The sequence below is a fragment of the Echiichthys vipera genome (assembly GCF_963691815.1).
Source record: "Echiichthys vipera genome assembly, chromosome: 18".
NCBI lineage: Eukaryota > Metazoa > Chordata > Actinopteri > Perciformes > Trachinidae > Echiichthys > Echiichthys vipera.
In genome coordinates this window covers 19,975,438-19,987,871 of record NC_139843.1, presented here as the reverse complement: position 1 = coordinate 19,987,871, position 12,434 = coordinate 19,975,438, and the positions used below count along the sequence as shown (strand labels likewise).

The following is a 12,434-nucleotide window of genomic DNA, read 5'->3' as shown; positions in this document are numbered from 1 at the left end:
GAACAAATAACATAAAATTCCAGCCCCCTCTGTGACAGTGGTAAACAACGCAGAGGGACGCTGCGACTATTATCAGAAATATATGAGAATCGAATATTGATTTTTAACACCTGGTGGATTTCTTTTACATTTTAGTGTGCCCTACACTTATTAGGAACATTTATGATCACAAAGGAAAAGTCTAAAAATGCTGAAAGGTAAGAATTGCTTTAAACCTTAATGAAAATTAAAAAAAGAAAAAGACAACTTGCATTTCACACAATTGTTCAAAAACAGGAATTTAAACCACATATAGTCAGGCAGATGGGTTCAAAGTCAGAAATATTGCAGTGGTATAAAATGTGGTATGTCAAGTTTCATCATAAAACAGCTGTAGTGGTAGTTAAATTGAGACAAATATAGTCACACATCACTAACAGGCATTATTTCTTGGTATTATTATAAGGCACCGTTACTGAAAACAGTGCATCTTCCCACATATTTAACCCTAACCCTATAGGGAGGGAACATAGCCAAGACCATTGAGTAACCACATATAAATACAGCTGTGTGTTCCTCTTTCTCTGGAATGAAGGGGGGTGTATCCCTGCATTGCCTCATTTATACAAAGAACTTTTCTTCTTGCAAATCAGAGCCTAACTGTTTACTTCACTGACAAGTGTTGGACCAGTGAGTGTACAGAATAACACTCTTAATTATCCCCTAAAATCAGATTTCTATTGTACACAGGCACTCTGTCATTTTGTAACCCAGAATGCCTTTCTCGTCTCGCCATGGACTGTCTCTCGTGTGTTTAACCATGCTGCTGGCACAAGGTGAGCAGAGACTTCTACGTTCTTTGAATGGTAACTGAAATGCTTAGGAGAAGATAGATACTGGATAAAACACTGTCATCAGTTTCGATCTTTTAATTAAAAGTAAATACTTTGGGCACAGGAGGTTTTATGTTTTATTAAACATTAATTAAGTGATTTTATTCATTTTTATTTTACACCACTCAGCATGTGATACAAAGGGAAAAAAGAACATGAACAAATCAAGCACAGGGCCAGTTAAAGGGTGTGGATTTTACCACAGTAAACATATACAGCTGATACAGTGAAAAGAACGCTATCTCTTGCTTTGGAGAGATGCACTAAAGAAAACTTTAAGAGAGCAAGGATGTAGCTGTATAGACGAAACAGTGTAACATTACTCAGAAAGGGTGCTGTGATCCTTTGAAAGCTCACACAGCTGTGAGTTTTGGCCTTTCGTCCACACGCAAACTGCGTTTTAGGTCACTAAAAAACAGATCTTTGCAAAACTGCCAGGGTAAAGATTTTATAAAATATTTTTGAAATTATTTTTAAGATTATTATTTATTGCCTTTTAGTACAGCTGAAGATTGATGAGAGAGAAAGAGAGAGCGAGAGAGAGAGATTTTCAGGAACTCTGTTTTTTAGGGAAAACAGTTTTTGGGTTATAACATCAGCATGTGCACAGTTGTCTCCTTTGTGACAGGTCAACAATGAGGATGTGGCCAAAATAGTGCTGGATCTAACTGTATGGTTATATCCTTTTTACATGTTTACACATAAACGTACAGTTACTAGCCCACTATATTGAGGAACATTGGCGTCAGAATGCTCTACAGAACGACTGATGCACCATTGTAGGGGTCATATCGCCGCCTGATGGTTTGGTATGCTCCTCATAGTGCTTCAGTGCTTTTCTATGTTTTCTTTTAGACAGTGCTTGTGTTGATGGGAATTTTTTTATCTCATCTTCAACCGCTTATCCGGGGTCGGGTCGCTGGATTTTTTTCTAAATGAAGGAGAGAAAGATGCTAGTGTTTATGTGAATAAGCCAAAAGGAAATACACTTATTTGCTTTCTTGCAAAAAGTTAGATGCCAATCTCATTCCAGTGAGATTGCTTAGGTTAGAATAAATTGGGTCATCCCTATGTTCCCCGGTCACATAAGCCTCTGTCTTCACTGATTTAATTCAGCATTTTGTTAGGGATAGGGGTTACGGTTAGGGTCAGGGTTATGGAGTAGTGTTAGGGTCTACATAGGCCTATGTCAGGGAATTCGGTACTGATTCTGGAAAAAACAACAGACCATGGAACATCTGACCTTTTTTGGGAAAAGCGGGGAACATCTGACACTATTGTTTTGTAAAGAAAAGGGTCTTATGTTCCCGGTCACACACAAAGCGGGGAACATAGGACCCAGGGAACACAGGTACGCTCCTGAATAAATAGGGTGATGACAACTCACTAAATACCACATTATATTTATGTAATATCCCAAATGCTATTTCTGCCTTCTATTTGTATTTCTTATTACAAAGGTCTACTAAAAAATCATCACTTATTACAGATTTTTGATCCTAGAAAATAGTCCTCACATAGACTTAATAATATTATTCTGTGTTGTTGTGTGCATTGCAGTGTATCCTCAGTGTTACAGGCCCCAGCCCAGGTTTGCAGGACCTAAGCCCCCCTGCTGTATCACAGTCTCAAATGCCACCATTAGGGGACCTGTCAACGCCTGCTTTGAACAGAAGGAACACATATTTCCTCATTGTAAAAAACATGCATACATGTAAGTAAAAGTGCCCTCACACAAGCCTCATGAATAGAGCAAAACCACTCTGTTTTTTCACCTTACCTGTCTTTTCATCTCGACAGCCTTACCAAAGAGACAGCATCCTGGTGTGTGGACCCAACAGCCTGGTGGATCCCACAGAGACTCCAGAGGTTAGAGAAAGTAAGTCTGATTTAACAGCTCGTTCTTCATCATTTTTGTATGTTCATTTTCATGTTCTGATTCCCTATAATATGGGGATTTTTAACTTACCTTCTTTTCCCCCAGAGAGGAATATGTTGCCAAATCATGTGAAGGGCCTTCGACAGCCACAAAGAAGATAAAGCATCATGAGTTATTTTGCAAAAACCTTTTTTTTCCTTTTGATTTAGATCAAATATTCAATTTTCTGCTTGCAAATACATTTAATGTTGATAACAACTCTTTATTGTTTTGTAAACTAATTAAAATATTTTTGACCATTGTTGTGTTGGTGCCATTTGTGCATAATTTGCCTGTTGATAGTGAAACATTTCAATTGAAAGGCATTGTGTTCATTTTCACCAATCAGATTATTTTAGTACAGCCTCCATCTGCTGTGCTAAAAATATCACACTATACTATATATATATAAGGATATATTAAAAAGTTGCCAAAACTGAAATGTCATAAATTAGTAATAAAATAGTGTTGAATGTAAACTTTCTGTATCAGTAAATTCTCTTACAGATCCAAAACGCTCACTTCACACTGACTCACTGTACTGAGAAACATTTGTTTATGGTCTGTCCCTACAGATAACCCTCAGTATTTTACATCTTCCATACATGTTCATCATCATCTCTTTCAATAACATCAGCCACCATAGAAAGAGGGCCGAGCGGAGCCAGCAGCCACAGCTGTCTTCGCTGTGTTTAGCCTCACAGAGCCAATCAAATCAACTGTGCGTAACAACGTTACTTACAGGGCTGAGAGTGCTGGGGACACACAAGAAAGCAGTGGCTTTAGTAATTTTTCTACTTCCGTACATCCGTCTGGAAGAAACGTGTCGTCTCTGCTCAGTCACTAGCTGCTGCTCCAAAACACACTAAATTATGTCACTCAGTGATGAAGAAATTCACACGTCAGTTCAGTGTATTATCAATGATAGTGAGTCATACCAGTTTTTAATAGGCTACTACCCTTGGGTCTGGTTTATCTGATTTTTATTATTTGGAATTTGGATATTGGTCGAGCTCCAAACTGTAATGACTACGGATCCAGATGTTTTCCATCATTCTCTGCAGCTGTGCAGCGGCACTCCGCATTTCATCTTATCTCATCTCCCTGAGCACACAGTCCCTCTACAATAAACACACTACCCTTCTGCATACACGATTCAGTTTCCAGAATCAGGCCCTTTATTAATCACTACTACGTCTCTACTATACAGAGTCATACTGGAACCCAGGAGGCCTTTCTCTGTAATCTTTGAAGTGTGACTTTGACTATTAATGCCTGGCAGCTGAGAATAATAAACTGAGTGCTAAATAATAGGCACAGATTGAATTTAGGCACAGATTGAATTTAATACACCAAATAAACACCATCCTAAGGGGGCCACCCCCACCGAGGTCCGTCCAAGCCCACGACTACAGTGGACGCCGCCACAGAGACTACCCCGAGCCAGACAGATAGGGACCCATACCGCGGTCATAAAGCCCAACTACCCAGGCCCGGACAACTGCCAGGACGGCAACCCCGCAGGCAGGCCAGACAGAGCTCTCGTAGTGGAGGGCCCCCATGAGGAGAACAATGGATAAATAATAATAAATAAAATAGGTATTAAAAGAAATGAAAAACCTCCACAATTTTCAAATGATATTCCACATAAGATTTTCTGAGAAATGTGTTAGTATGTGCTTATTATCAATTTAGATGGCATAATTGTGTATAACGATATCTCGATGTATAATTTCATCACGATACATATATTCCACTGAAAGACTATAAATGATCATATTGAATTATCACCCAGCCCTAATTACAAAACGTTTCATCATGGATTCAATCCATTCATACAAATGCTAGAGTCAATCTACACACCCAGCTTAGTATCAATACAAAATATTTATTGACATGTCAAAATAGCATCCCCATATATTATATGTTATCTTATATACACAAAGAATTGATACAATGAGTTTGTGCTGTGTAACAAACTAGTGGCCCATGACAGTCTCTGTGTCTTTGAAGCCGTTCTTCTCAGCTCATTCTCACAGGAGTCTTTGTCTTTAATGCGCTTAATACACTCACCGGCCACTTTATTAGGTGCACCTGTCCAACTGCTCGTTAACGCAAATTTCTAATCAGAATGGGGAAGAAAGGTGATTGAAGTGACTTTGAACGTGGCATGGTTGTTGTTGCCAGACGGGCTGCTCTGAGGATTTCAGAGACTGCTGATCTACTGGGATTTTCACGCACAACCATCTCTAGGGTTTACAGAGAATGCTCCCAAAAAGAGGAAAGATCCAGTGAGCGGCAGTTCTGTGGGCGCAAATGTTTCAGCCAGAGGGCAGAGGAGAATGGCCAGACTGGTTGGAGCTGATAGAAAGGCAACAGTAACTCAAATCTCCACTGGTTCCAACAGAGGAATGCAGGAGAGCACCTGTGAACACACAACACCACCTACTTTCCAGCAGAGAGGGAACAACAGCAGAAGACCACACTGACACTTTATTAAGCACCAGGTGCACCTAATAAAGTGGCCGTTGGGTACGACTTGTTGGCTTCTTATTAAAAAACATAGAAGTTCAATGTGATCTGTTTTGACACAGCAGCTGGGGTGGAATAGCAGGTCAGGGTTTAGTGTCTCCGTCTGCTTGGCTGGGAGGGGGATCCATCAGGTCCTTGAAACCCAGTTTCTCCAGAGGCTCCTTGGCCATCAGCTGACTGGAACACACAAGATAGAAAAGAAGATAAGTAGCTCTGATAAAACATGTCAATTCAAAAGTCTAACTACTGTGTGTTTCTCTTTACTGAGTACAAATTATAAGAGGTGTATTTTAATGAGGTTTTCCTACTTGTCCATGCGGCATTCTAGGTAATCTTTGGACTGCAGTCGGCACTTGGAGTTGTCGAAGCTGTTTTCTCTCAGGCATTTCATAAAGGTCTCCTTGAAGGCTTTACACTCTCCTGAAAAAATAAGGCACAGCCAGGGTGAAGGTCCAGCAATGGATCGTAGCATCAGACGTGATTCCTCCTTGATATACAGTATGTATTAAATAAAATGTTCACTGTATCTGTTTATATTGATATGGTTATTGATGATTCCTTTTGTGACGTACTCTTATTGGTCTTGAGTCAGGTTGTCACCGCATACAACATCTTCATTAACACACCAGAGTCAGAGGTACTGTACTTAGGTACAATGTTGTACTTTTGTCCATTTTCTGCTACTTTACACATCTCAACTACATCTCAAAAGGAAATAGTACTTGAGTACTACATTTATTTGACAGCTTTAATTACTTGTTACTTTTTTTCTTTACACAAAAAAACACAATTCTTATATTTTCTGTTATTAAGTTGTAGTTGATCTAAGAGAAAATAATAAGTTTATAGAATAAAAATGCTGCAATTAATTTATATCTTGTAAAGTAAGTAAGTAAGTAAGTAAAGTGGTGATGTTTATGTTAATGGATCGCCATTAGCTTATACCATAGCAGTTCGCTAATCTTCCTGGGGTCATCATTCCAACAGGTAAATGTTAATAATGATTAATATGTTATAAATTGTAATGATTACAAAAAATGTTATACAACTAATTGTGGAGAAGAGCTGGGATTAAATGAATTATACTTAGTTCCACTCCTTTTCATATATGTGAATTGAATGAATTGTGTTCATGGTTTGTGTGTGTAGTTTTTTTTGTTGTGTTTTTGTCTGCCTGCGATGGTATGATCATTTTGCTTTATTACTATTTTTGTTTTAATTTTATTTCACAATTTCAAAATGAACAATCTTCTAAATGTATATATATATATATATATATATATGTGTATGTATATATATATATATATATATATATATATAAATATATATATATGTATATATATATATATATATATATGAATGATATGATGGGGTAATATATTACTCATCTACCAAGTAGTATACAAAGTATCTAAAACTGACTACACATTGACACACTATAACTATAAAACACTTTTACTTGTACTTCTTAGTTATAGAAACAGAGCAATATAATATTCACTAATAATAAAAAAGGAACCATTGTGCATAATGAGTACTTTTAAGTGACACTTGGGTGGTTTTACATGCAGTTAGGAAAAAGTACCATGTATCAGCTCAGCCCCGGGTGACGTCTGCATGTCATGTGTACATTAGCGTGTCTCACAGCTAAACAATACATCTGTAGAATAAAATGTAATACAGATGACTGGTTAATGCCATTTGATCACTCAGTATCCTTCCTTGGTTGTACGATCTTTACTGCAGTATACAAGAACTGCTCTGCTTGAATCCACAGAACTCCGAACGATCAATTATGCAACACACACAGGAGCTCTCATAGCAGAAATAACCGAAACACTAATATTACAGTGTTATTAACAGTCTGTGCCTTAGCTTACCAAAATGGTCCAGAGGGAACGAGCCTTTATCAGGAGCCCGGGGTTTAAAGCTCTTAGATCCGAAATTCATAGCGGTAGACATGTTTTTTTTGTTGTATTGTTTGTTTTTTTTGTTCAAAGAGACTGCGCTATGATACCTTTTGGGAAATATGAAGGGAACGCCGGTGACCCCGCTGTCGCGTAAATATGACGTTTTGTTTCGGGGCCGTCTCAGCACACAGACATTAGTAATCAATTGAATGGCGTTGATGATCGATCAGGTTTTCGATTATAACTTTAGAAAGAAACAACAAATCGCTGCCAAAATATGTATTATGATATTAATATATTAACTCAGGTTCAACTAAATATGAAATAAAGGGTTTATTTATTCTTTATAAACTAATAATTGCATAAAGCTCCTTGAGGCAAATTTGTGATCTGCGATATTGGACTATAAATAAAATAGACTCAACCCCAATGCCCTGCACACATTCTGATGAGAGAGAACCAGATAGGTAAATAGATAATAAACATATATATCCTTAGACTAGGGAAAGTCTGCTAAAATGCACTACATGACACAATATGGTCCAATGATGAAAGATTCAAGATTCAAGAAGCTTTATTTATCCCGAGGGAAATTATTGTGCAACAGTTTCAATACAAAGTTTGGAAAGGGTCAGAGTAACAATAAGCTAACATGAATCAAATAAAAATAAAGCTAACATAAAATAAATCAACTAACAATTAACTAGATGTGATAGAGTGCAACAGGCATTGTGGTTAAACAAAATTGGAATATCATACTAACAAAGGAATTCAAATGAAATGATTTAAAAAAAAATAGGCTGTAATTCCACAAAGGACAATCCTGCACAATATAATAAAACTATAATAAACAGCTAATTATAATTAAGGCTAAATGATATGATGCTCCAGGAATGTTATTTAATGAGATAGCTTACCATGAATAGCTGCAGTTGAAAACGACAAAATAAAAGTAGAAAAGATTTTTAAAAAATCCCATACGTGAAATGTTCAATTCTGTTTTATTGTTGTTATTTTGATTCCACTTTAATGCATTTATTCATATTTAGGTCTACTTCACATATATTTTGTGAGTTAGTCTCCAATTATTTGATTGTTTTTTACTAGCCTATATTAAACACTAATTTGAAGTTTTACCTTGGGCACTGGGGTTTTAAAGACATATAAAAGTTGTACCTATGTTCTTTTTAGCAGCCTCTGTGGCGGTAAGATGTAACTGACACCCCAAGCCTAACTGCAGCATCACTAAGATGGCAGCTTATTAACATCTAGCCCGCTGATGTCGCCACAGACGAGGATATTGGAATAATTGGCAAAAAAGGCAAGTAGAAGTGCTTTTATTAGTGGGTCCTGTGATCGATAACCATAGTTTTGACTAACTCTCTAATAGATAGTAACTTAAAAGACAATTAAATATATGGAAATCTTACGGAGTGCAGTTTTAAGTTTAGCCTAATAGTGCCTGTTGTTGATAAATGCTGTCTTTACATAGAGAGCTCTATTTTGGGGTGCGGATTTAAATGTGTTCTTCTGGCAGTCCACCGCTGGATGTCTCACTTTCATAAGATTTGAGAAGGGGTGGAGAGGAGAAGACAGACAGGCAGGGGAGGGAGGAGGAGGAAGAAGAGGTGATGGTAACACATAGACTTGATTATTATGCAGTGAGTGAGACTCAGTAATAGAGCTATCAGAGAGAGAGAGTGAGACAGAGAGAGACAGAGAGAGAGAGAGAGAGAGAGAGAGAGAGAGAGAAAGAGGTTTCCTCCAGCACCGGCTCCCTGATTGTCCAGTCCTTTCTCTCTCTCTCTCAAGTCTTCTCCACTTCGGATTGGTGGTGACAGGTGACCGAGCAGTCAGTCAGTCTGCCTGTCGGACTTCAGCAGCGGATGTTCTTGGGCAGTTCTTTCCCACCGCGGTGAGGCTGGACCGATAAACTCACCATGGCGCTGGAACCGGAGGGGAAAAACCGGCTCCTGCAAGACGTGCTGGCGAGACCGGGCAACGGGACGTGCGCGGACTGCGGCAATCCAGGTAAGCAACCCCCCCAGCCGAGCCGGGTGTCTGAGGTAGCCGGTGCATACAGCAGCATGTAAGCTGTTGCGATCAAGGTAGGGGAAACAAGCCAACTGCTGCTTCAAACCCCAACAAGTCTGAGTGGATTTGGTCCAGATGTGATGACAAAGGCCTGGCAGGACACATCTACCTGAAAACACCCTTTTTGCAGGAGTAATAACAGACTGGACTCTGGACTTAGTCCTGGCTAAGCCATAAACGCATAAAACTCTCCTGTGTGTGGCTGTCATGGTGTGTGAGGGTGCTCAAAGACATGTCAGTTATTACTGTGTTCACACTTTGTATTTGCCGGTGTTGTGGTCTGATGTCATCATGTTCTACACTCTCAGCAACACACAGCTCGCACAGTGATTATTGGTGTGTGCATTTTTTCTTTGACATGTATGTTTTTCTTTTGAATTGCACTATTTCACCAGGGTCATAGTATCGTGCCTTCCTCATCTCTCTATCCTCTCTCCATCCTCTCCCCATGCATCTCCCCCTCTAATCCTCTCTTTTCCTCCCTCCTTTTCTCCCTTCCTTTCTTCTCATTGAAATGGCAATAAACCAGTGAGTGGCCACAGAGGCTCAAGTATGGGCCGTACGCCCAGTGCTTGGAGCCGAGCCCGCCCAGAATGCCTGTTCCTTGGCCCTGGTTACGGCTCCTCTGAGGACTGGCTGTCTGGGAGCGGCTTTTGGAGCCAGACGAGCTCTCGCAAAACTAGCATTGTTCTGAGCCATGGCCACTTGAAGAGGGATTTAATTTTGACCAGAGGGTGTTATCTTGATGAGAAATATGCAGAGAAATGGCTCTGACGATGGTTGGTATTGTATGTCATGTTGACAAGCATCATTATAGTATATGTCATTTTTTATGTGGCCTTTTGTTTTTCAGTACCACCAACTTACATTACACGGTTCAGCCTAGACATTGCATTCACATTTGGTCTAAAAAAAAACTTAACATCCATCCATCCATCCATCCGTCCATCCTTTTTCATCTCTTCCTGGGGCGACCCCAAGGCATTTCCAGGCCAGACGAGATAATCTCTTTCAGATTATATTCACTGTCCCAACATGAGGAATTTTAATAAATTTGGCAATCCTCCTGGGCCATCATCAGGTCAGTGATTGTCCAATACTATGGATTATGACTAGACGGCAACCTCTGGGTCTGAAAAGTCATGTGCTTTAAACCTGCATTATTTCTAATGTCCAGTAAGGAGCAACTCCACTGGTTGCAAATTGAGTCAGATTTTATAGAAGTCAATGAGAAAATAGCCCAATACTTCCCACATGATTTTTTATACCTTTTAAAAAAAACATTTTTCCTAATGAGTTTATGGTCTCAATCGCTGGTTTCTAGTATTCTTCAATACAACATGGTGTTCAGTTTGTAAATCATGGACCAGTTTAGAAAAAAATAGACAATAAAGCAGGGAGTACGTACCTTGTACAAGTCGAAGCTATTGTGTTTTTCGTTTTTTTTAGGCCAAAATGCCAAACTCAGTGAGAGTGACATCACTGTGGCTACATCTAGTCGATGTTTATGGGCAAGTAGCTGCAAAACTGATGACACCCTCATCAGCCTCAGTACTCTGTCTTTGTTGCTAGCAGGCTAAGATGCTTACCTAAAATGACGAATATGGTCAACTTTTCAGCCTAAATGCTATCAGCATGTTAGCAATGTCATTGTGAGCATGTTGCTGTGCTGGTATTAGCATTCAACACAAAGCACCACTGTGCCTAAGTACAGCCTCACAGAGACGACTGCAGACGTGCATAGTTGCAGACTCTTAGTCTTGCTCAGGGAAAATTTGCACAGTTACTGACACCCATATGGCCTTATTTGACCTAGGCTGAATGATCTATGGTGCCTAGAGGAAACATTGGCTTTGATTGTTCCCCTTTGCAATCATTACATAATACAATATAGTCTTGGGGAAGCAAAGGTGTGAAAGATGTTTTGTGTTGTTCAGCAATTGTCAAATAGTCAGAAAAGCTGGTAATTACATTTACTGATTGATCACAGCTATTAAAATCACACATGCTCTCTTCTCCTTCAACAAGTACTGTGATTCCCTTCAGCGAGGATTGTGAACACAACTACTAGTGAAGCTGCTTTGTGTTCAGCAGTTAATTTAGTTGAAACCGACTGCTGCTTTCTCCCATACTGTATTTGCACTCAAACACTGGGCTTATTTTTATGACATTTCAGGAGATCCGGCTACACAGATGAAAATTGTTAGGATAGCCATCCATCAACCAAACTTATATTTCTCTACTCCTCTGCTGGCATTCCCAGTCTCATAATTCATATTTCCTAATGGTCAAGACATGAATTATTGATGCTTGCTTGGCGGCTCCATCCCAGATGGGGACAGGATTTTATCTCAGTGGCTTTTACAGAAAAACATCACACTTTCATTACAGCTCAAAACACCACAAATCATCTCTAATACAACACAGTAAACGGATAGCAGGATCAGATGTGCGCTACAGTTCCTTGGGAGGACATAAGGCGGATAGTTAAGCAGGATGTAAAAGAAGTGTAGAACATTGTCCTGTCTTCTCAATTGCTCTAAGACTACTTATTTATTGGTAATTTCTAATTGTCACAGAGTTCATACAATTCTAAAATAATTCCCTCTAAGCTGGTTATTCTATTTTGTTTGTTTTCAAATAATTTTATTCTGTTTTGTTTAATCTGACAAAGGCCTATAGCGGACAGAAATTATTCAATTTCAAGTCGGCAGTAGCACACCATGCTGTTTTGACCCAGATAAGTGACCGCCACAGTTTCATAATTAACAAAAAATATTTTTACTCTTCTTGACGGGTCGAGTCTGTGCAGTCTGACTGGGGGATTCAACTTGGCGGGTCATGGCGATGTGCCAGTATTTGGGCTTGGACAGGCTCTGGCCCTGAGCTTTACAGCAGCCCTTCTGGATCTTGCCACTTCCTGGGACCAAGGACTTTTGCTCACTGCTCCCTCCCTCTCCGCAGTAAGGGACAGGATTCCTGGTGCGACTGTCCTGAAACACAAATCCCATCTTGTTTCCAGCCCCTTTGGGTGTGACTTTTTTGCGTAATATTTATTTGTTTATATTTAAAATTTTATTATGCACACAAGTATTTTGACGGGATGTA

The 12,434-nt window shown here is 39.3% G+C and overlaps 2 protein-coding genes across 2 annotated transcripts; one reads left to right on the top strand and one right to left on the bottom strand.

Annotated features, from left to right (window-relative positions):
* Window positions 1–673: 673 nt before the first annotated feature.
* Window positions 674–2,920, top strand: LOC310961344 (uncharacterized protein). Its single transcript, XM_083933374.1, has 4 exons — window positions 674–815; window positions 2,433–2,586; window positions 2,673–2,751; window positions 2,857–2,920. Exons 1-4 carry the CDS (start codon window positions 755–757, stop codon window positions 2,881–2,883), a joined length of 321 nt encoding a protein of 106 aa, XP_083789500.1. The 5' UTR covers window positions 674–754; the 3' UTR covers window positions 2,884–2,920.
* A 1,842-nt stretch (window positions 2,921–4,762) lies between these two features.
* On the bottom strand, window positions 4,763–7,359 carry cox19 (cytochrome c oxidase assembly factor COX19). The gene is made up of 3 exons (XM_083933167.1): window positions 7,203–7,359; window positions 5,631–5,742; window positions 4,763–5,499 (listed from the first exon to the last, which is right to left on the bottom strand). Exons 1-3 carry the CDS (start codon window positions 7,282–7,284, stop codon window positions 5,406–5,408), a joined length of 288 nt encoding a protein of 95 aa, XP_083789293.1. The 5' UTR covers window positions 7,285–7,359; the 3' UTR covers window positions 4,763–5,405.
* Window positions 7,360–12,434: the final 5,075 nt, after the last annotated feature.